At 44.7% G+C, this 22,992-nt stretch overlaps 1 protein-coding gene across 1 annotated transcript; it reads left to right on the top strand.

Moving 5' to 3' along the window:
• The first annotated feature begins 18,091 nt into the window (after positions 1 to 18,091).
• LOC147092588 (putative G protein-coupled receptor 139) lies at positions 18,092 to 20,780 on the top strand. Its single transcript, XM_085975643.1, has 3 exons — positions 18,092 to 18,161; positions 18,621 to 19,513; positions 20,763 to 20,780. The coding sequence occupies exons 1-3, from the start codon at positions 18,092 to 18,094 to the stop codon at positions 20,778 to 20,780; spliced, it is 981 nt and encodes a 326-aa protein (XP_085831769.1).
• The last annotated feature ends 2,212 nt before the right edge of the window (positions 20,781 to 22,992 follow it).

Here is a 22,992-nt window from a genome sequence, read left to right as displayed (position 1 = left end):
GAGGGGAGATCGAGAGAGTGTTGGTTATATTACTGGACCCGTAACGATAGAGAGACGGCGAGGGGAGAACGAGAGTGTGTTGGTTATATTACTGGACCAGTAACGATATAGACGCGGCGAGGGGAGAACAAGAGTGTGTTGATTATATTGCTGGACCAGTAACGATATAGAGGCGGCGAGGGGAGAACGAGAGTGTGTTGGTTATATTACTGGACCAGTAACGATAGAGAGACGGCGAGGGGAGAACGAGAGCGTGTTGGTTATATTACTGGACCAGTAAGAATATAGAAGGCGAGGTATCGAGTCCGAGAGTGTTTTGGATATATTACTGGACCAGTACCGATATAATGATGGCGAGAGGAGAACGAGAGTGTGTTGGTTATATTACTGGACCAGTAACAATATAGAGACGGTGAGGGGAGATCGAGAGCGTGTTGTTTATATTCCTGGACCAGTAACGATATAGAGACGGCGAGGGGAGAACGAGAGCATCTTGGTTATATTACTGGACCCATAACGATATAGAGACGGCGAGGGGAGAACGAGGGCGTGTTGGTTATATTACTGGACACGTAATGATATAGAGACGGCGAGGGGAGAACGAGAGCATGTTGGTTATATTACTGGACCAGTAATGATATAGAGACGGCGAGGGGAGAACGAGAGCGTGTTGGTTATATTACTGGACCAGTAACGATATAGAGACGGCGAGGGGAGAACGAGAGCGTGTTGGTTATATTACTGGACCAGTATATAAGTTCTGTGGTTGCCTTCCTCTGTGCTCAGTCCTAACCGGGGAACCGGGGACTAGCCTTCGCTCTGTGGCTCCTGGCTTTGACTAGCTGGCTGCCATGGTTCTCTCGAGCTCTGTATTTAAGATGTATCTAAGTCTGTGTTCTTGTTGTTCTTAGTCTTGATGAGGTGCTGGGCTGGACTAGCGTGTTGCCATGCTGGCGCTTGTCTTGAGCTCTGTATTGATAAGCCTGTTACCCCTTTGGCAGCCCCTCGTGATAGCTTGTCTCGAGTCTCATCTCGGCAAGCTGGTTGCACTTGTGGTTAGCTTATCCCAGCTCAGTATGGACAAGTAGGTTGCCTCATGGAAGCTGTCCTGAGATCCTATTCTTGACAAGCTGTTTTGTAACTTGTCTCGAGTTCTATGTATGTTGTTGTGTTCCTTGTATGAATCTAGTTATGTGTGAATCTAGTTAAGTAACTTATAGATTGGCTACCTGCCTCTAGCCTGGTTTCTGCACTTGGGTCCAGAACCTTTCTTGGCCGGAGAGCACGGCCCCGTATCTACACGGCCCCGTGGCTCCCCGAACCCCGTGACAGTAGGACTGAGCCATACATGGTCCCAGCAGAGACCAATCAGCTAAGGTTTGAAACACTCGAGTTAATTTTTTGAACTGTTTTGGGCAAATATTTGGTCTCCAAGGACGTAGATTCCCCGCTGTGTCGGTGTTTAATTTTGAGTCTCCTAGGAAGAAGGCCCCCACTGTAAAGTTTTCAAGTGTTCTTTCTAGTCTTCTGTGTTAAATTTTCAAGTGAACTTTCAAGCGTCCTGGGCCTTTACTGTGTTAGACCCCAAGTGAACTCTCAAGCTTCCTGGGCCTCTACTGTGTTAAACCCCAAGCAAATTCTCAAGCTTCCTGGGCCTCTCCTGTGTTAAACCCCAAGTAAATTCTCAAGCTTCCTGGGCCTCTACTGTGTTAAACCCCAAGTAAATTCTCAAGCTTCCTGGGCCTCTACTGTGTTAAACCCCAAGTAAATTCTCAAGCTTCCTGGGCCTCTACTGTGTTAGATTTTTTGAGTAAATTTTCAAGTCTCCTATGTTAAATTCAAGTGAACTTTCAAGTCTTTTGGACCTTTATTGTGTTAAGCTTTCAAATTCTCCTACAAAAGAGAGACTTTCAAGTTCTTCTGGGCAAATTAAGTTTTCAAGCTCTCCTGGAGAAATTAAACTCTCAAGCTCTCCTGGACAGGTTAAACTTTCGAGTTCTTCTGGATCGTATAGACTCTCGAGTTCTCCTGGATAAGTTGAATTTTCGAGCTGTCCTGGACAAGACAAATTTTGAGCTTTCCTGGATTGGATACCTTCGAGTTCTCCTGGACAAATACAATCCATTGAGCGTGCTAACTCTGGAGAATGATGGCTTTGTTGCTTACAAAGATTTTGGTCATATGATTGCCACGACATATCCTTGCTGCTAGTGGATGAGGAGGATGATTCTGTCTTGAGATTTCTGAACATCTGCAGTTTGTGAACAGTTGGAATGGGAAATATCATTGCTTGAAAAGCTAAGAAGATTTGCCCTGTGTATTCGAGCCCTGTGTATTCGAGCCCTGTGTTTTCGAGCCCTGTGTTTTCGAGCCCTGTGTTTTAGAGCCCTGTGTTTCGAGCCCTGTGTTGGGAACGTCAGGAGCCGTTCCTGGGTGGGGGTCCTGTGAGTGTGCCAGTCAGTTCCTTCTGTAGCCTCTAGATGGCACCTTCACTTGTTTGTTTCTAGCCCTTTGTTAATTGTTCCTAGCCTCCTGTGTTAATTCTTAAAGTCCTGTTAGCTGTTCATGGGTTTCACCTGGTTTTCTTGGTATATAAGTTCTGTGGTTGCCTTCCTCTGTGCTCAGTCCTAACCGGGGAACCGGGGACTAGCCTTCGCTCTGTGGCTCCTGGCATTGACTAGCTGGCTGCCATGGTTCCCTCGAGCTCTGTATTTAAGTTGTATCTAAGTCTGTGTCTTGTTGTTCTTAGTCTTGATAAGGTGCTGGGCTGGACTAGCGTGTTGCCATGCTGGCGCTTGTCTTGAGCTCTGTATTGATAAGCCTGTTACCCCTGTGGCAGCCCCTCGTAATTGCTTGTCTCGAGTCTCGTCTCGGCAAGCTGGTTGCGCTTGTGGTAAGCTTATCCCAGCTCAGTATGGACAAGTCGGTTGCCTCATAGAAGCTGTCCTGAGTTCCTATTCTTGACTAGCCGTTTTGTAACTTGTCTCGAGTTCTATGTATGTTGTTGTGTTCCTTGTATGAATCTAGTTATGTGTGAATCTAGTAAAGTACCTTAAAGATTTTCTACCTGCCTCTAGCCTGGTTGCTGCACTTGGGTCCAGAATCTACCTTTCCGGAGAGCACGGCCTCGTATCTACACGGCCCCGTGGCTCCCCACACCCCGTGACAGTAGAACTGAGCCATACATGGACCCAGCAGAGACCAATCAGCTAAGGCTTGAATCTCTCGAGTTAATTTATTGAGCTGTTTTGGGCAAATGTTTGGTCTCCTAGGACGTAGACTCCCCGCTGTGTCGGTGTTTAATATTGAGTCTCCTAGGAAGAAGACCCCCACTGTTAAGTTTTCAAGTGTTCTTTCTAGTCTTCTGTGTTAAATTTTCAAGTGAACTTTCAAGCGTCCTGGGCCTTTACTGTGTTAGACCCCAAGTGAACTCTCAAGCTTCCTGGGCCTCTACTGTGTTAAACCCCAAGCAAATTCTCAAGCTTCCTGGGCCTCTCCTGTGTTAAACCCCAAGTAAATTCTCAAGCTTCCTGGGCCTCTACTGTGTTAAACCCCAAGTAAATTCTCAAGCTTCCTGGGCCTCTACTGTGTTAAACCCCAAGTAAATTCTCAAGCTTCCTGGGCCTCTACTGTGTTAGATTTTTTGAGTAAATTTTCAAGTCTCCTATGTTAAATTCAAGTGAACTTTCAAGTCTTTTGGACCTTTATTGTGTTAAGCTTTCAAATTCTCCTACAAAAGAGAGACTTTCAAGTTCTTCTGGGCAAATTAAGTTTTCAAGCTCTCCTGGAGAAATTAAACTCTCAAGCTCTCCTGGACAGGTTAAACTTTCGAGTTCTTCTGGATCGTATAGACTCTCGAGTTCTCCTGGATAAGTTGAATTTTCGAGCTGTCCTGGACAAGACAAATTTTGAGCTTTCCTGGATTGGATACCTTCGAGTTCTCCTGGACAAATACAATCCATTGAGCGTGCTAACTCTGGAGAATGATGGCTTTGTTGCTTACAAAGATTTTGGTCATATGATTGCCACGACATATCCTTGCTGCTAGTGGATGAGGAGGATGATTCTGTCTTGAGATTTCTGAACATCTGCAGTTTGTGAACAGTTGGAATGGGAAATATCATTGCTTGAAAAGCTAAGAAGATTTGCCCTGTGTATTCGAGCCCTGTGTATTCGAGCCCTGTGTTTTCGAGCCCTGTGTTTTCGAGCCCTGTGTTTTAGAGCCCTGTGTTTCGAGCCCTGTGTTGGGAACGTCAGGAGCCGTTCCTGGGTGGGGGTCCTGTGAGTGTGCCAGTCAGTTCCTTCTGTAGCCTCTAGATGGCACCTTCACTTGTTTGTTTCTAGCCCTTTGTTAATTGTTCCTAGCCTCCTGTGTTAATTCTTAAAGTCCTGTTAGCTGTTCATGGGTTTCACCTGGTTTTCTTGGTATATAAGTTCTGTGGTTGCCTTCCTCTGTGCTCAGTCCTAACCGGGGAACCGGGGACTAGCCTTCGCTCTGTGGCTCCTGGCATTGACTAGCTGGCTGCCATGGTTCCCTCGAGCTCTGTATTTAAGTTGTATCTAAGTCTGTGTCTTGTTGTTCTTAGTCTTGATAAGGTGCTGGGCTGGACTAGCGTGTTGCCATGCTGGCGCTTGTCTTGAGCTCTGTATTGATAAGCCTGTTACCCCTGTGGCAGCCCCTCGTAATTGCTTGTCTCGAGTCTCGTCTCGGCAAGCTGGTTGCGCTTGTGGTAAGCTTATCCCAGCTCAGTATGGACAAGTCGGTTGCCTCATAGAAGCTGTCCTGAGTTCCTATTCTTGACTAGCCGTTTTGTAACTTGTCTCGAGTTCTATGTATGTTGTTGTGTTCCTTGTATGAATCTAGTTATGTGTGAATCTAGTAAAGTACCTTAAAGATTTTCTACCTGCCTCTAGCCTGGTTGCTGCACTTGGGTCCAGAATCTACCTTTCCGGAGAGCACGGCCTCGTATCTACACGGCCCCGTGGCTCCCCACACCCCGTGACAGTAGAACTGAGCCATACATGGACCCAGCAGAGACCAATCAGCTAAGGCTTGAATCTCTCGAGTTAATTTATTGAGCTGTTTTGGGCAAATGTTTGGTCTCCTAGGACGTAGACTCCCCGCTGTGTCGGTGTTTAATATTGAGTCTCCTAGGAAGAAGACCCCCACTGTTAAGTTTTCAAGTGTTCTTTCTAGTCTTCTGTGTTAAATTTTCAAGTGAACTTTCAAGCTTCCTGGGCCTTAACTGTGTTAGACCCCAAGTGAACTCTCAAGCTTCCTGGGCCTCTACTGTGTTAAACCCCAAGTAAATTTTCAAGCTTCCTGGGCCTCTACTATGTTAAAACCCAAGTAAATTCTCAAGCTTCCTGGGCCTCTACTGTGTTAAACCCCAAGTAAATTCTCAAGCTTCCTGGTCCTCTACTGTGTTAAACCCCAAGTAAATTCTCAAGCTTCCTGGGCCTCTACTGTGTTAAACCCCAAGTAAATTCTCAAGCTTCCTGGGCCTCTACTGTGTTAGATTTTTTGAGTAAATTTTCAAGTCTCCTATGTTAAATTCAAGTGAAGTTTCAAGTCTTTTGGACCTTTATTGTGTTAAGCTTTCAAATTCTCCTACAAAAGAGAGACTTTCAAGTTCTTCTGGGCAAATTAAGTTTTCAAGCTCTCCTGGAGAAATTAAACTCTCAAGCTCTCCTGGACAGGTTAAACTTTCGAGTTCTTCTGGATCATATAGACTCTCGAGTTCTCCTGGATAAGTTGAATTTTCGAGCTGTCCTGGACAAGACAACTTTTGAGCTCTCCTGGATTGGATACCTTCGAGTTCTCCTGGACAAATATAATCCATTGAGCGTGCTAACTCTGGAGAATGAAGGCATTGTTGCTTACAAGGATTTTGGTCATATGATTGCCACGACATGTCCTTGCCGCTAGTGGATGAGGAGGATGATTCTGTCTTGAGATTTCTGAACATCTGCAGTTTGTGAACTGTTGGAATGGGAAATATCATTGCTTGAAAAGCTAAGAAGATTTGCCCTGGGTATTCGAGCCCTGTGTATTCGAGCCCTGTGTATTCGAGCCCTGTGTTTTCGAGCCCTGTGTTTTCGAGCCCTGTGTTTTCGAGCCCTGTCTTTTCGAGCCCTGTGCTTTCGAGCCCTGTGTTGGGAACGTCAGGAGCCGTTCCTGGGGGGGGGATCCTGTGAGGGTGCCAGTCAGTTCCTTCTGTAGCCTCTAGATGGCACCTTCACTTGTTTGTTTCTAGCCCTTTGTTAATTGTGCCTAGCCTCCTGTGTTAATTCTTAAAGGCCTGTTAGCTGTTCATGGGTTTCACCTGGTTTTCTTGGTATATAAGTTCTGTGGTTGCCTTCCTCTGTGCTCAGTCATAACCGGGGAACCCGGGACTAGCCTTCGCTCTGTGGCTCCTGGCTTTGACTAGCTGGCTGCCATGGTTCTCTCGAGCTCTGTATTTAAGATGTATCTAAGTCTGTGTTCTTGTTGTTCTTAGTCTTGATAAGGCGCTGGGCTGCACTAGCGTGTTGCCATGCTGGCGCTTGTCTTGAGCTCTGTATTGATAAGCCTGTTACCCCTGTGGCAGCCCCTCATGATAGCTTGCCTCGAGTCTCATCTCGGCCAGCTGGTTGCGCTTGTGGTAAGCTTATCCCAGCTCAGTATGGACAAGTAGGTTGCCTCATGGAAGCTGTCTTGTTTTCCTATTCTTGACTAGCCGTTTTGTAACCTGTCTCGAGTTCTATGTATGTTGTTGTGTTCCTTGTATGAATCTAGTTATGTGTGAATCTAGTTAAGTAACTTATAGATTGGCTACCTGCCTCTAGCCTGGTTTCTGCACTTGGGTCCAGAACCTACCTTGGCCGGAGAGCACGGCCCCGTATCTACACGGCCCCGTGGCTCCCCACACCCCGTGACAGTAGGACTGAGCCATACATGGACCCAGCAGAGACCAATCAGCTAAGGTTTGAGCCTCTCAAGTTAATTTTATGTGCTGTTTTGTGCACATATTTGTTCTCCTAGGACCTAGACTCCCCGCTGTGTCGGTGTTTAATTTTGAGTCTCCTAGGAAGAAGACCCCCACTGTTAAGTTTTCAAGTGTTCTTTCTAGTCTTCTGTGTTAAATTTTCAAGTTAACTTTCAAGCTTCCTGGGCCTTTACTGTGTTAGACCCCAAGTGAACTCTCAAGCTTCCTGGGCCTCTACTGTGTTAAACCCCAAGTAAATTCTCAAGCTTCCTGGGACTATACTGTGTTAAACCCCAAGTAAATTCTCAAGCTTCCTGGGCCTCTACTGTGTTGGATTTTTTGAGTAAATTTTCAAGTCTCCTATGTTAAATTCAAGTGAACTTTCAAGTCTTTTGGACCTTTATTGTGTTAAGCTTTCAAATTCTCCTACAAAAGAGAGACTTTCAAGTTCTTCTGGGCAAATTAAGTTTTCAAGCTCTCCTGGACAGGTTAAACTTTCGAGTTCTTCTGTATCGTATAGACTCTCGAGTTCTCCTGGATAAGTTGAATTTTCGAGCTGTCCTGGACAAGACAACTTTTGAGCTCTCCTGGATTGGATACCTTCGAGTTCTCCTGGACAAATATAATCCATTGAGCGTGCTAACTCTGGAGAACGATGGCTTTGTTGCTTACAAAGATTTTGGTCATATGATTGACACAACATGTCCTTGCCGCTAGTGGATGAGGAGGATAATTCTGTCTTGAGATTTCTGAACATCTGCAGTTTGTGAACAGTTGGAATGGGAAATATCATTGCTTGAAAAGCTAAGAAGATTTGCGCTGTGTATTCGAGCCCTGTGTATTCGAGCCCTGTGTTTTCGAGCCCTGTGTTTTCGAGCCCTGTGTTTTCGAGCCCTGTGTTTTCGAGCCCTGTGTTGGGAACGTCAGGAGCCGTTCCTGGGGGTGGGGGTCCTGTGAGGGTGCCAGTCAGTTCCTTCTGTAGCCTCTACATGGCACCTTCACTTGTTTGTTTCTAGCCCTTTGTTAATTGTTCCGAGCCTTCTGTGTTAATTCTTAAAGGCCTGTTAGCTGTTCAATGGTTTAACCTGGTTTTCTTGGTATATAAGTTCTGTGGTTGCCTTCCTCTGTGCTCAGTCCTAACCGCGGAACCGGGGACTAGCCTTCGCTCTGTGGCTCCTGGCTTTGACTAGCTGGCTGCCATGGTTCTCTCGAGCTCTGTATTTAAGATGTATCTAAGTCTGTGTTCTTGTTGTTCTTAGTCTTGATAAGGTGCTGGGCTGGACTAGCGTGTTGCCATGCTGGCACTTCTCTTGAGCTCTGTATTGATAAGCCTGTTACCCCTGTGGCAGCCCCTCGTGATAGCTTGTCTCGAGTCTCGTCTCGGCAAGCTGGTTGCGCTTCTGGTATGCTTATCCCAGCTCAGTATGGACAAGTAGGTTGCCTCATGGAAGCAGTCCTGAGTTCCTATTCTTGACTAGCCGTTTTGTAACTTGTCTCGAGTTCTATGTATGTTGTTGTGTTCCTTGTATGAATCTAGTTATGTGTGAATCTAGTAAAGTACCTTAAAGATTGTCTACCTGCTTCTAGCCTGGTTTCTGCACTTGGGTCCAGAACCTACCTTGCCCGGAGAGCACGGCCCCGTATCTACACGGCCCCGTGGCTCCCCACACCCCGTGACAGTAGGACTGAGCCATACATGGACCCAGCAGAGACCAATCAGCTAAGGTTTGTAACTCTCGAGTTAATTTTTTAAGCTGTTTTGGGCAATTATTTGGTATCCTAGGACATTGACTCCCAGCTGTGTCTTTGTTTAATTTTGAGTCTCCTAGGAAGAAGACCAACACTGTTAAGTTTTCAAGTGTTCTTTCCAGTCTTCTGTGTTAAATTTTCAAGTGAACTTTCAAGCTTCCTGGGCCTTTTCTGTGTTAGACACCAAGTGAACTCTCAAGCTTCCTGGGCCTCTGCTGTGTTAAACCCCAAGTAAATTCTCAAGCTTCCTGGGCCTCTACTGTGTTAAACCCCAAGTAAATTCTCAAGCTTCCTGGGCCACTACTGTGTTAGATTTTTTGAGTAAATTTTGAAGTCTCCTATGTTAAATTCAAGTGAACTTTCAAGTCTTTTGGACCTTTATTGTGTTAAGCTTTCAAATTCTCCTACAAAAGAGAGACTTTCAAGTTCTTCTGGGCAAATTAAGTTTTCAAGCTCTCCTGGACAAATTAAACACTCAAGCTCTCCTGGACAGGATAAACTTTCGAGTTCTTCTGGATCGTATAGACTCTCGAGTTCTCCCGGATAATTTGAATTTTCGAGCTGTCCTGGACAAGACAACTTTTGAGCTCTCCTGGATTGGATACCTTCGAGTTCTCCTGGACAAATATAATCCATTGAGCGTGCTAACTCTGGAGAATGATGGCTTTGTTGCTTACAAAGATTATGGTCATATGATTGCCACGACATGTCCTTGCCGCTAGTGGATGAGGAGGATGATTCTGTCTTGAGATTTCTGAACATCTGCAGTTTGTGAACAGTTGGAATGGGAAATATCATTGCTTGAAAATCTAAGAAGATTTGCCCTGTGTATTCGAGCCCTGTGTATTCGAGCCCTGTGTTTTCGAGCCCTGTGTTTTCCAGTCCTGTGTTTTCAAGCCCTGTGTTTCCGAGCCCTGTGTTGGGAACGTCAGGGGCTGTTCCTGGGGGGGGGCGTCCTGTGAGGGTGCCAGTCAGTTCCTTCTGTAGCCTCTAGATGGCATCTTCACTTGTTTGTTTCTAGCCCTTTGTTAATTGTTCCTAGCCTCCTGTGTTAATTCTTAACGGCCTGTTAGCTGTTCATGGATTTCACCAGGTTTTCTTGGTATATAAGTTCTGTGGTTGCCTTCCTCTGTGCTCAGTGCTAACCGGGGAACCGGGGACTAGCCTTCGCTCTTTGGCTCCTGGCTTTGACTAGCTGGCTGCCATGGTTCTCTTGCCTCTGTATGTAAGATTTATCTAAGTCTGTGTTCTTGTTCTTAGTCTTGATAAGGTGCTGGGCTGGACTAGCGTGGTGCCATGCTGGCGCTTGTCTTGAGCGCTGTATTGATAAGTCTGTTAACCCTGTGGCAGCCCCTCGTGATAGCTTGTCTCGAGTCTCGTCTCGGCAAGCTGGTTGTGCTTGTGGTAAGCTTATCCCAGCTCAATATGGACAAGTAGGTTGCCTCATGGAAGCTGTCCTGAGTTCCTATTCTTGACTAGCCGTTTTGTAACTTGTCTCGAGTTCTATGTATGTTGTTGTGTTCCTTGTATGAATCTAGTTATGTGTGAATCTAGTAAAGTACCTTAAAGATTGACTACCTGCCTCTAGCCTGGTTTCTGCACTTGGGTCCAGAAACTACCTTGCCCGGAGAGCACGGCCCCGTATCTACACGGCCCCGTGGCTCCCCACACCCCGTGACAGTAGGACTGAGTCATACATGGACCCAGCAGAGACCAATCAGCTAAGGTTTGAAACTCTCGAGTTAATTTTTTGAGCTGTTTTGGGCAAATATTTGGTCTCCTAAGACGTAGACTCCCCGCTGTGTCAGTGTTTAATTTTGAGTCTCCTAGGAAGAAAACCCCCACTCTTAACTTTTCAAGTGTTCTTTCTAGTCTTCTGTGTTAAATTTTCAAGTGAACTTTCAAGCTTCCGGGCCTTTACTGTGTTAGACCCCAAGTAAATTATCAAGCTTCCTGGGCCTCTACTGTGTTGAACCCCAAGTAAATTCTCAAGCTTCCTGGGCCTCTACTGTGTTAAACCGCAGGTAAATTCTCATGCTTCCTGGGCCTCTACTGTGTTAGACTTTTTGAGTAAATTTTCAAGTCTCCTATGCTAAATTCAAGTGAACTTTCAAGTCTTTTGGACCTTTATTGTGTTAAGCTTTCAAATTCTCCTACAAAAGAGAGACTTTCAAGTTCTTCTGGGCAAATAGAGTTTTCAAGCTCTCCTGGACAAATTAAACTCTCAAGCTCTCCTGGACAGGTTAAACTTTCGAGTTCTTCTGGATCGTATAGACTCTCGAGTTCTCCTGGATAAGTTGAATTTTCGAGCTGTCCTGGACAAGACAACTATTGCGCTCTCCTGGATTGGATACCTTCGAGTTCTCCTGGACAAATATAATCCATTGAGCGTGCTAACTCTGGAGAACGATGGCTTTGTTGCTTCCAAAGATTTTGGTCATATGATTGCCACGACATGACCTTGCCGCTAGTGGATGAGGAGGATGATTCTGTCTTGAGATTTTTGAACATCTGCAGTTTGTGAACAGTTGGAATGGGAAATATCATTGCTTGAAAAGCTAAGAAGATTTGCCCTGTGTTTTCGAGCCCTGTGTTTTCGAGCCCTGTGTTTTCTAGCCCTGTGTTGGGAACGTCAGGAGCCGTTCCTGGGGCGGGGGGGTCCTGTGAGGGTGCCTGTCAGTTCCTTCTGTAGCCTCTAGATGGCACCTTCACTTGTTTGTTTCTAGCCCTTTGTTAATTGTTCCTAGCCTGCTGTTTTAATTCTTAAAGGCCTGTTAGCTGTTCATGGGTTTCACCTGGTTTTCTTGGTATATAAGTTCTGTTGTTGCCTTCCTCTGTGCTCAGTCCTAACCGCGGAACCGGGGACTAGCCTTCGCTCTGTGGCTCCTGGCTTTGACTAGCTGGCTGCCATGGTTCTCTCGAGCTCTGTATTTAAGATGTATCTAAGTCTGTGTTCTTGTTGTTCTTAGTCTTGATAAGGTGCTGGGCTGGACTAGCGTGTTGCCATGCGGGTGCTTGTCTTGAGCTCTGTATTGATAAGCCTGTTACCCCTGTGGCAGCCCCTCATGATAGCTTGTCTCGAGTCTCATCTCGGCAAGCTGGTTGCGCTTGTGGTAAGCTTATCCCAGCTCAGTATGGACAAGTAGGTTGCCTCATGGAAGCTGTCCTGAGCTCCTATTCTTGACTAGCCGTTTTGTAACTTGTCTCGAGTTCTATGTATGTTGTTGTGTTCCTTGTATGAATCTAGTTATGTGTGAATCTAGTAAAGTACCTTAAAGATTGTCTACCTACCTCTAGCCTGGTATTCTGCACTTGGGTCCAGAACCTACCTTGCCCGATGAGCACGGCCCTTATATCTACACGGCCCCGTGGCTCCCCACACCCCATGACAGTAGGACTGAGCCATACATGGACCCAGCAGAGACCAATCAGCTAAGGTTTGAAACTTGCGAGTTAATTTTTTGAGCTCTTTTGGGCAAATATGTGGTCTCCTAGGACGTAGACTCCCCGCTGTGTCTGTGTTTAATTTTGAGTCTCCTAGGAAGAACACCCCCACTGTTAAGTTATCAAGTGTTCTTTCTAGTCTTCTGTGTTAAGTTTTCAAGTGAACTTTCAAGCTTCCTGGGCCTTTACTGTGTTAGACCCCAAGTGAACTCTCAAGCTTCCTGGGCCTCTACTGTGTTAAACCCAAGTAAATTCTCAAGCTTCCTGGGCCTCTACTGTGTTAAACCCCAAGTAAATTCTCAAGCTTCCTGGGCCTCTACAGTGTTAAACCCCAAGTAAATTCTCAAGCATCCTGGGCCTCTACTGTGTTGAACCCCAAGTAAATTCTCAAGCATCCTGGGCCTCTACTGTGTTAGATTTTTTGAGTAAATATTCAAGTCTCCTATGTTAAATTCAAGTGAACTTTCAAGTCCTATGGACCTTTATTGTGTTAAGCTTTCAAATTCTCCTACAAAAGAGAGACTTTCAAGTTCTTCTGGGCAAATTACGTTTTCAAGCTCTCCTGGACAGATTAAACTCTCAAGCTCTCCTGGACAGGTTAAACTTTCGAGTTCTTCTGGATCGTATAGACTCTCGAGCTCTCCTGGATAAGTTGAATTTTCGAGCTGTCCTGGAGAAGACAACATTTGAGCTCTCCTGGATTGGATACCTTCGAGTTCTCCTGGACAAATATAATCCATTGAGCGTGCTAACTCTGGAGAACGATGGCTTTGTTGCTTACAAAGATTTTGGTCATATGATTGCCACGACATGTCCTTGCCGCTGGTGGATGAGGAGGATGATTCTGTCTTGAGATTTCTGAACATCTGCAGTTTGTGAACAGTTGGAATGGGAAATATCATTGCTTGAAAAGCTACGAAGATTTGCCCTGTGTATTCGAGTCCTGTGTATTCGAGCCCTGTCTTTTCGAGCCCTGTGTTTTCGAGCCCTGTGTTTTCGAGCCCTGTGTTTTCGAGCCTTGTGTTGGGAACGTCAGGAGCCGTTCCTGGGGGGGGGACCTGTGAGCGTGCCAGTCAGTTCCTTCTGTAGCCTCTAGATGGCACCATCACTTGTTTGTTTCTAGCCCTTTGTTAATTGTTCCTAGCCTCCTGTGTTAATTCTTAAGGGCCTGTTAGCTGTTCATGGGTATCACCTGGTTTTCTTGGTATATAATTTCTGTGGTTGCCTTCCTCTGTGCTCAGTCCTAACCGGGGAACCGGGGACTAGACTTTGCTCTGTGGCTCCTGGCTTTGACTAGCTGGCTGCCATGGTTCTCTTGAGCTCTGTATTTAAGATTTATCTAAGTCTGTGTTCTTGTTGTTCTTAGTCTTGATAAGGTGCTGGGCTGGACTAGCGTGTTGCCATGCTGGCGCTTGTCTTGAGCTCTGTATTGATAAGCCTGTTACCCCTGTGGCAGCCCCTCGTGATAGCTTGTCTCGAGTCTCGTCTCGGCAAGCTGGTTGCGCTTGTGGTAAGCTTATCCCAGCTCAGTATGGACAAGTAGGTTGCCTCATGGAAGCTGTCCTGAGTTCCTATTCTTGACTAGCCGTTTTGTAACTTGTCTCGAGTTCTCTGTCTGTTGTTGTGTTCCTTGTATGAATCTAGTTATGTGTGAATCTAGTAAAGTACCTTAAAGATTGTCTACCTGCCTCTAGCCTGGTATTCCGCACTTGGGTCCAGAACCTACCTTGCCCGGAGAGCACGGCCCCGTATCTACACGGCCCCATGGCTCCCCACACCCTGTGACAGTAGGACTGAGCCATACATGGATACAGCAGAGACCAATCAGCTAAGGTTTGGAACTCTCGAGTTAATTTTTTGAGCTGTTTTGGGCAAATATATGGTCTCCTAGGACGTAGACTCCCCGCTGTGTTGATGCTTAATTTTGAGTCTCCTAGGAAGAAGACCCCCACTGTTAAGTTTTCAAGTGTTCTTTCTAGTCTTCTGTGTTAAATTTTCAAGTGAACTTTCAAGCTTCCTGGGCCTTTACTGTGTTAGACCCCAAGTGAACTCTCAAGCTTCCTGGACCTCTACTGTGTTAAACCCCAAGTAAATTCTCAAGCTTCCTGTGCCTCTACTGTGTTAAACCCCAAGTAAATTCTCAAGCTTCGTGGGCCTCTACTTTGTTAAACCCCAAGTAAATTCTCAAGCTTCCTGGGCCTCTACTGTTTTTTGAACCCCATGTAAATTCTCAAGCATCCTGGGCCTCTACTGTGTTAGATTTTTTGAGTAAATTTTCAAGTCTCCTATGTTAAATTCAAGTGAACCTTCAAGTCTTTTGGACCTTTATTGTGTTAAGCTTTCAATTTCTCCTACAAAAGAGGGACTTTCAAGTTCTTCTGGGCAAATTAAGTTTTCAAGCTCTCCTGGACAAAGTAAACTCTCAAGCTCTCCTGGACAGATTAAACTTTCGAGTTCTTCTGGATCGTATAGACTCTCGAGTTCTCCTGGATATGTTGAATTTTCGAGCTGTCCTGGTCAAGACAAATTTTGAGCTCTCCTGCATTGGATACCTTCGAGTTCTCCTGGACAAATATAATCCATTGAGCGTGCTAACTCTGGACAATGATGGCTTTGTTGCTTACAAAGATTTTGGTCATATGATTGCCACGACATGTCCTTGCCGCTAGTGGATGAGGAGGATGATTCTGTCTTGAGATTTCTGAACATCTGCAGTTTGTGAACAGTTGGAATGGGAAATATGATTGCTTGAAAAGCTAAGAAGATTTGCCCTGTGTATTCGAGCCCTGTGTATTCGAGCCCTGTCTTTTCGAGCCTTGGTTTTTCGAGCCCTGTGTTTTCGAGCCCTCTCTTTTCGAGCCCTATGTTTTCGAGCCCTGTGTTTTCGAGCCCTGTGTTGGGAACATCAGGAGCCGTTCCTGGGGGGGGGGTCCTGTGAGGGTGCCAGTCAGTTCCTTCTGTAGCCTCTAGATGGCACCTTCACTTGTTTGTTTCTAGCCCTTTGTTAATTGTTCCTCGCCTCCTGTGTTAATTGTTAAGGGCCTGTTAGCTGTTCATGGGTTTCACCCGTATCTACACGGCCCCGTTGCTCCCCACACCCGTGACAGCAGCATAGAATTAGGAAATGAAATGATATTTTCGTCTTCATTACAAAAGGATTGGAGTATAAGATTGAGAAGTCTTACTGCATTTATATAGGGCCTTGGTGAGACAACACCTGGACTACTGTGTGCAATTTTGCTCTCCTTAACTAATGAAGGATAAACTTGCCTTACAGATTGTCTCGACTGATTCCTAGGCTGAGGAGAGACTGAGTAAATTAGGCCTATAATTCCTAGAGTTTTGAAGAATGAGAGGTGATCTCATTGAAACGTATATCATTCTTAAGGAGCTTGACAGGGTAATTGCTGGATGGATGTTTCTCCTGTCCATGAAATCTAGAACTCGGTGTCACAATCTCAGAATAAGAAGCCGGCCAATTAGGACTGAGCTGTGGAGATATTTCTTCACTCAGAGGGTTGTCAATCTTTGTAATCCGCTACCCCAGAGGGCTGCCGATGCTCAGTCCTTGACTATTTTCAACACAGATATCGAAAGATTTTTGCATACTCAGGGAACCAACGGATTTGAGGATAGTGCGTGAAGCTGGATTTGAGGTAGAAGGTCATCCATGATCTTATTGAATAGTGGAGCAGGCTCGAAGGGCCGAATAGAATCATAGAAATGTACGGCAGAGAATGTATGGTACAGAAGGAGGCCATTCGACCCATCGTGTCTGTGCCGGCCGAGAAAGAGTTCGCCTGCCTAATCTCACGTTCCAGCTTTTGGTCCGTAGCCCTGTAGGTTATGGCACATCAAGTCCATATCCAAGTACTTTTTAAAAGTGATGAGATTTTCTGTCTCTACCACCATTTCAGACAGTGAGTTCCAGAGCCCCAACACCCTCTGGCTGGAAACAGTTCTCATCCTCTCCTGTTTAATCCTTATAACACTTATTTTAAAACTATGCCTTCTAGTTATTGACCTCCCTGCTAAATGAATAGGCCCTTCCTGTCCACTCTATCTAGCACCCTCTTAATCTCTTATATTCTTGTATTCTTTCTTGTGTCCCAGCTGCAGGTATATCGCTGGTGCTGCAACAGCAGATTCATCACCAGTAGTGCAATAGATGGGTCTCCGTCCATATAACAATATTGGGGCCTCGAATAGGAAAATAATCAGCTATAGCAGAGGAAAAGCAGTGTCATATCTGGTGTAAGTTCAGGCACCCTATTACCAGAGGAGCACGGTCACAACTGATGTATGTTTAGGGGTACCACGAGCACCTGTCGAGGACAGTCAGCTCGTGATTAATTGTAGGTTATCACTAATACCAGAACATCACTTTCACTACCATTGTAAGTGTGGGGTTTCCACTACTACTGGTGAAGCACGGTCACCTCTCATATATATGTAGGGTTACCACTCATACCGTAGAAGCAGGATCACCGCTGGTTAAAGTGTAGGGAACACGTGCAGCATTACTGTAAGTGTAGGGTTACTGCTAGTACAGGAGGAGTACGGCCTGCTGTTGTGTAAATGTAGGCTGCCACTAATACCATAAAAGCATTTTCAGTATCAGTGTAAGTGTAAGGGTACCACTAGTAAGGGGGAACATGTTCACACCTAGAATAAGTGTAGGGTAACACTAGACATGGAGTAGCGTGTTCACCTCTAATATAAGTACAGGATTACCAATAGTACAGGAGGAGCAACTCTATTGTACGTGTAGGGGTGACGCTTGCACCTGTCGAGGATGGTCAGCTCGTGATTAATTGTAGGTTATCACTAATACCAGAACATCACTGTCACTACCACTGAAATTTTGGGTTTACCACAACTACTGCTGAAGCACGGACACCTCTAGTATATATGTAGGGTCACCACTCGTACCATAGAAGAAGGAGCATGGCTTGTGTAAGTGTGGGAACGACTATAACAGGACGTTAACGTCCAGTAGTAGTCTATTGCAAGGGTATATCTAGCACCGCAGGAGCAAGGCCATCGAGTATCAGTGTAGTGTACCACAATACTGAAGGAGCACTTTCTCCTCTTGTGTAAGTGTAGGGGCACCACTAGTAATGAAGTAAACTGCTCTTCTAGTGTAAGTGTAAGGGCACCACTAGTACTGAAGAAGTACTGTATCCTCTGGTGTTCGTGTAGGGGCAACACTAGTACTGAAGCAGCACTTTCCCCTCCAGTGTAAGTGCAGGTGTACCGCCAGTACTGAAGGAATACTGTCTACTCTAGTGTAAGTGCAGGGGTACCTCTTGTACCAGGGGAGCACTGTCTCCTCTAGTGTAAGTGTAGGGGCAGCAATAGTACCAGAGAAACACAGTCACCTCTAGTTTAAGTGTAGGGCTGCCACAAGTACAGGAGGAGCACTCTCACCTCTTGTGTAAGTGTAGCTTTACTACAGCTACCAGAGGAACGCGGTTTCCTTTAATACCGCATGACTGTAGTCATCACCAACACCGCAAGATTTTATCACCGCCTGTTCTGGAGGGTTTGGAGCAATAAAACTGAGTCAAGTATAGGGTGAGGACGTGTAGGGCTAGGGGGCTGCCTTCATTGCTCCTGTAGTAATAGAGGCAGCAGCAGTACTGAGAGATTGAACACTCTAATTGTAAAGAATGATTTAATTATGTTTTATTTGACAAACTTTCCCATTTCAATTTCAACCATTTCTATTAATCTGACGTATCAGATGAAAAACAACTTACCTGAATCTATTTGTTCAATGACTGTAACAAATGCTAATTATGATTTAACCTGATTGACTCGCTGGAGGATTGATGTGTGGATAAATATAGGTTCCCTTCCATTGCCTCAGCCGTGCGCCAGTCAGAGTCTTTCAGCTCTGACACAGAATTCTTCCATTCACATAGAAAATGGGCCAACCAACTATGCTGCTGATAACAGAGATTTATTACCCGATTCTCGCAGCCGTCGGTGTCCCCGGTGAGCCATTGTAACCTGTTTACTGTTTATCAGGATTAACTGTGTACCTGGTCAGCCTGGTCGGAAAAGGTAAGTTGTTTATTAGATGTCAGTACAAATTAGTCGGTAGTGATTGGAACCAACTCGTGAACCGCCTATTTACACCTTCTGTGCCACCCTTAATCCAATAACCTCACTGATTTTACAATGTTCTTTGAAGCAGCTACACAAGGCCTTTGGCGGTTTTTCAGACCGTCTTCCCGCCCCTCCAGCCCCAGCCCCGTGCAGAATGAGCGCTGCAGCAGCTCATTAGAATGTATGAGCCCGTTTCCCAGGTAATGGTTCCAATACTAATCCTGTTCTTACGCTGCTCCGTATTGAGAATTACACTGAATGGAGCATAATGCTCTCCACAAGTATTGCCCTATATATTTCAATCAGACACTGGAACATTATTTTTCTCCTCTCCCTTTCTTACAGCGAACCTCGTGACAATGGTGATTCTCTCCCGAGGAAACTGCGGCCTTTCCAAGTGTATCTCTGTCTACATGGCGGCCATGGCAACAGCAGATCTAACGGTCATCATCATTAATGTAATAGTATATCATATTTTTAGTTATCACTTTCCACTTTCATTACTGTCCCAGACTCCAGTATGTAAGTTCATTCTATATATGACTGCTGTCACCCTCGATTTGTCTGTTTGGTTCACCGTCTCCTTCACATTTGACCGATGTGTTGTTATCTGCTGCGAGAGGTTAAAAGCAAAGTATTGCACCGAGAGAACTGCGGCCGTGGTTATAACATCGTTCATGGTCCTCATCTTTTTGAAGGACATCCCCGTGTTGTTTGCATTTGAATCTGAGCTAATAATTAACAAGGTGCATTTGGGCTGCCAGAATAGTGTAGGCTTTTTTACCTCACCTCCAGGCATAGCTTACGTCTGGTTTCACAGCGCCTGGGTGCTTTGGCTTCCTTTTACTTTAATTGCCTTGTTTAATTCTTTAACCGTTCGAAGTATTTTAGTGGCCAGCAGATCCCGCAGGGGACTCCGGGGTCACAGGAGTGAGAATCACAGTGATACAGAGATGGAGAACCGAAGGAAATCCATCATTTTATTGTTCACTATTTCGGGCAGTTTTATAGTGTTGTGGCTGACATATGCTGTGAGTTTCGTAACTACCAGACTGACAAGCACCACTATTTACCGAGGCAACCACACAAATCCTGGATATATCGCCACTGAAACCGGAGCATTGTTGAAGTTTTTGAGTTGCTTTCAAAACCCGTGTATTTATGCAGCGACGCAGAGCAAATTCAGAGAAGAGCTGCAGAATGTGGCGAAATCCCCCTGGACACTAATTCTGAGATTAGTTAGAAAATGAGAGTAAGAATAATCAGGTTAAACAAATGCTTTTTTTTAAACTGAAGCTCAATTTCAACGCCCTTTCCACCGTAGAACGTCCTTCTTTCTGGAAATGTGAGTTCTTTTGTAAACATTTCTACCATTTTGCAGCATGCGTTTGATGTCGGCATTGCTTTAGTTTTACGGTGCTTTTGCTGAGTAATCATAACCTATTCCTGCTAATAAGCACATTTCAAGTTCAGGGATCATAGATAACAATGTTGAGGTTCAGCAGTGGAGTCGGACATGTGGGCAACAGAGGAATCCACCTTACACTGCAGGTACTGGGATCGGGCGCACCAGTTTAAAATTATCAATAAAGTTTCATTCTGTGCCGAAACAATCAAAGGTCTTGCGATCGCCGATATTGGTAACTTTCCTGGAAGTTTGATGTGAATATTGGAGGTGCGGATCTCTCTATCGGACTCCATTCCTCATTGACGATTTTCACGTGATCAGTGTTCGAATGGAGGAAACTTTCGGATCTCGGCTCATCGATGTGACCTTTCATCTCTTTTGTCCCAGATACTGACTTAAAATCTCGATTGTGCGCAGTCTGGTGTTTCTCACTCAGCACAAAGATGGTGTCTCGACTTGTTCAGTGCTGTTGATAAAAATATCATGAGTAATATTATTGCTATTCTGTATCAGTCTCCCAAACAAATGTTAAGGAATGTAAGAATTAATGTTTATTCATAACGTTCTAAACTATTACAATTGTTGCAAGTGACCTGTTAAAAACAATGCCTGAAATCAGGTAAAATGAAAGTGATATAAAGCATTCTTGTCTTTGGCTGAACATTGCAAATGGTCAGAAAGAATCTTTGGAAATTACCGTCTTGTTATGTGGCTGCATATTGTTCCAAATAATAATTGAAAAATCCCAGCAACTTAGAATCAGCTACAAATTGTTCATCGGTGATCTCGCCTCAATCTTTCAGAAACGCCAAGGAATGGGAGCAGGCTCTCAATGGGAAGGAGCTGCAGGGTTTGGATGAACATCGATAGAGATCCAAAATATTAATTGCAAGAAAGTATGCCTGCGTGTGGGTAAATCCATGGGAAAACCAACAGAAATATGTGTTTTGCAGACATAAGTATAGATCACAAGAAACATATGTTTTGATCAACCTTTACAAGATGCTGACGAGGCCACCGTTGGAACACCAGGTACAGATTCAAACCCACATTGTGGAACGGCCATTAACCCCACTGAGATTAGGAAATGTAGATAACCCAGGACCATGCCATGGATCAGAGCTATATTGGTGATGAGGGGCAATATATTGGGACTATTTTCACTGGAGGTGCGAAATCTAAGAGCAGATTTAATAGAGCTTTTAATAATTATGAACACTTTGGCAGAGTGAAGAGGGAGAGATTATTTCATCTAATTGGGGAGCAAGCAATAAAGGGTGGTCGACTTCAAATTGTCCCAAAAGGAAGAGCAAACAGATTAGCAGAACTTTCTTTATGCAAAGGGTTGCTGGAGCTTGGATTGTTTAACTCAGGGAATTGTTAATGGAAAATTTGGTGAATATTTCAAAATGAAAAAGTAATTGTCTGTGGAAAGAGAGGGGAACAGTGTCGATAATTTTTGATTGCTCTGTCAAAGAATCCAGTACAGATAGAATGCGGCAATTGAACTACTCCCACCCATTACATTTCTATGGATTTACAGAGTTACCCCTGTTGGTATTATTACCAATTTTTTTGGATGTAAGATACACACATCCCCATTGAGCTTCTATTGAACAAAAGATTATAAATAAACTGGCATCAAGGAAGATCCCAGCTCTTCAAGAGTCACCCGTCCCTTACAGGTTCCGATTTGTCAATAACCTACTTACATTTTGTAATGAGCTCTCTGTGCAGTGCCAGATCTCCCAGCCCATCCCATAATTCCTCGCCATTTGTAGATGTGGGACCTTGTCCGCTGCTTCAATGCGACTGTGTGATTACAATTGCATTTCCCCTGCCCTACAGGCCTGTGATGTGTTTCAGAAACCGAAGCAGGTTAGTTAAAGATGACATATCGTCCCTTACACCAATAGAATTCCCTGTTACATTGCACCCCTCCCAGGTGCTCACCACTGGATCTCTCCTGGCCTTATTTTAAACACTGCGATTATTTCAGCCGCTGTCAGATCCTCAAAAATATTCTCTAATTGAGGAAACTTGTAACATTGTCAGTAAACTGTCATTCCTGTCAGTCCCCATTCCTTTATCTCGCGGTGTCTGTGTCCCTAGATTCCAGATTCCCATGTAGTTTGGTTGAATACTGTAATTGAACTTAAAAACCGGTTTATCACTGCCGATCATGCAAGCCCTCCTTTAGTGCTTCACTTGTGAACTACTCCGAACATTTACCAAACAGTCTTTGCTAGTCCTTACTATCTACTTGCCAGCATTTTTGGATAATTTAAAAGCTTTTACTTTATCCTTAATATTGCTCCCTACATAATGACGTCTACCCACGGTGTCTCCTATTCTCAATGGATGAATGAATTTTAATTCCACATCCACTAATACTTTCTTAACTACTTTCCACTTGTCTACTTCAGCAATGGGATCTCCCAGACCTGCCACACGGCCGGAATCTCACACAAACAATGGGCGGATTAAAGGAAAATGATGGAAGCGCTTACTTAGCTTGCATTCATAAGAACAACAGAACATAAGAAATAGGAGCAGGAGGAGGCAATTTAGCCCTTCGAGCCTGTTCTGCCATTCAATAAGATCGTATCTGATCTACAAACCACATCTCCACTTTCCAGAACTATCCCCATCTTTCCTGATTCCCTTAATATTCAAAAATCTATCTATCTCTGTCTGAATATAATCAACGACTCATCCTCCACAGCCATCTGGGGTAGAAAATTCCGAGGTTTCACCAACCTCTGAGTGACGAAATTTCTCCTCATCTCAATCCTAAATTGCTGACTCCCTATTCTGAGTCTGTGACCCCTGGTTCTGGACTGCGCAGCCAGGGGACACATCCTCCCTGCATCTACCCTGTCAAGCCCTGTAAGTATTTTGCATGTTTCAATGAGATCACCTCTCATTCTTCTAAATTCTAGAAAATAATGTCTTAGTCTACTCAATCTGTCCTCAGTGGAGAATCCCCCCATCCCAGGAAATAGTCTGCTGAAACTTCATTGCAATCCCTCAATGGCAAGTATATCCTTCCTTAGGTAAGGAGCCCAAAATTGTACACAATACTCCAGGAGTGGTCTCACCAGGGCTCTATATAATTGCAGGAAGAAGTCTTGATTCTTCAACTCAAATCCTCTTGTAGAAAAGGCCAACATACCATTTGCTTTCCTAATTGCTTGCTGTACTGCATGTTAAATTTCAGTGATTCATGTACAAGGATACCCAGTTCACTCTGAACATCAACATTTCTCAATCTTGCACCATTTAAAAAAACTCTGCTTTTCTGTTTTT

This window comes from Somniosus microcephalus, unplaced genomic scaffold, assembly GCF_052327205.1.
Source record: "Somniosus microcephalus isolate GS21.2 unplaced genomic scaffold, FLI_Smic_1.0 unresolved_chr2, whole genome shotgun sequence".
Classification (NCBI taxonomy): domain Eukaryota; kingdom Metazoa; phylum Chordata; class Chondrichthyes; order Squaliformes; family Somniosidae; genus Somniosus; species Somniosus microcephalus.
Note: the sequence above shows the minus strand (reverse complement) of the source record. Positions and strands in the feature narration are given on the sequence as shown.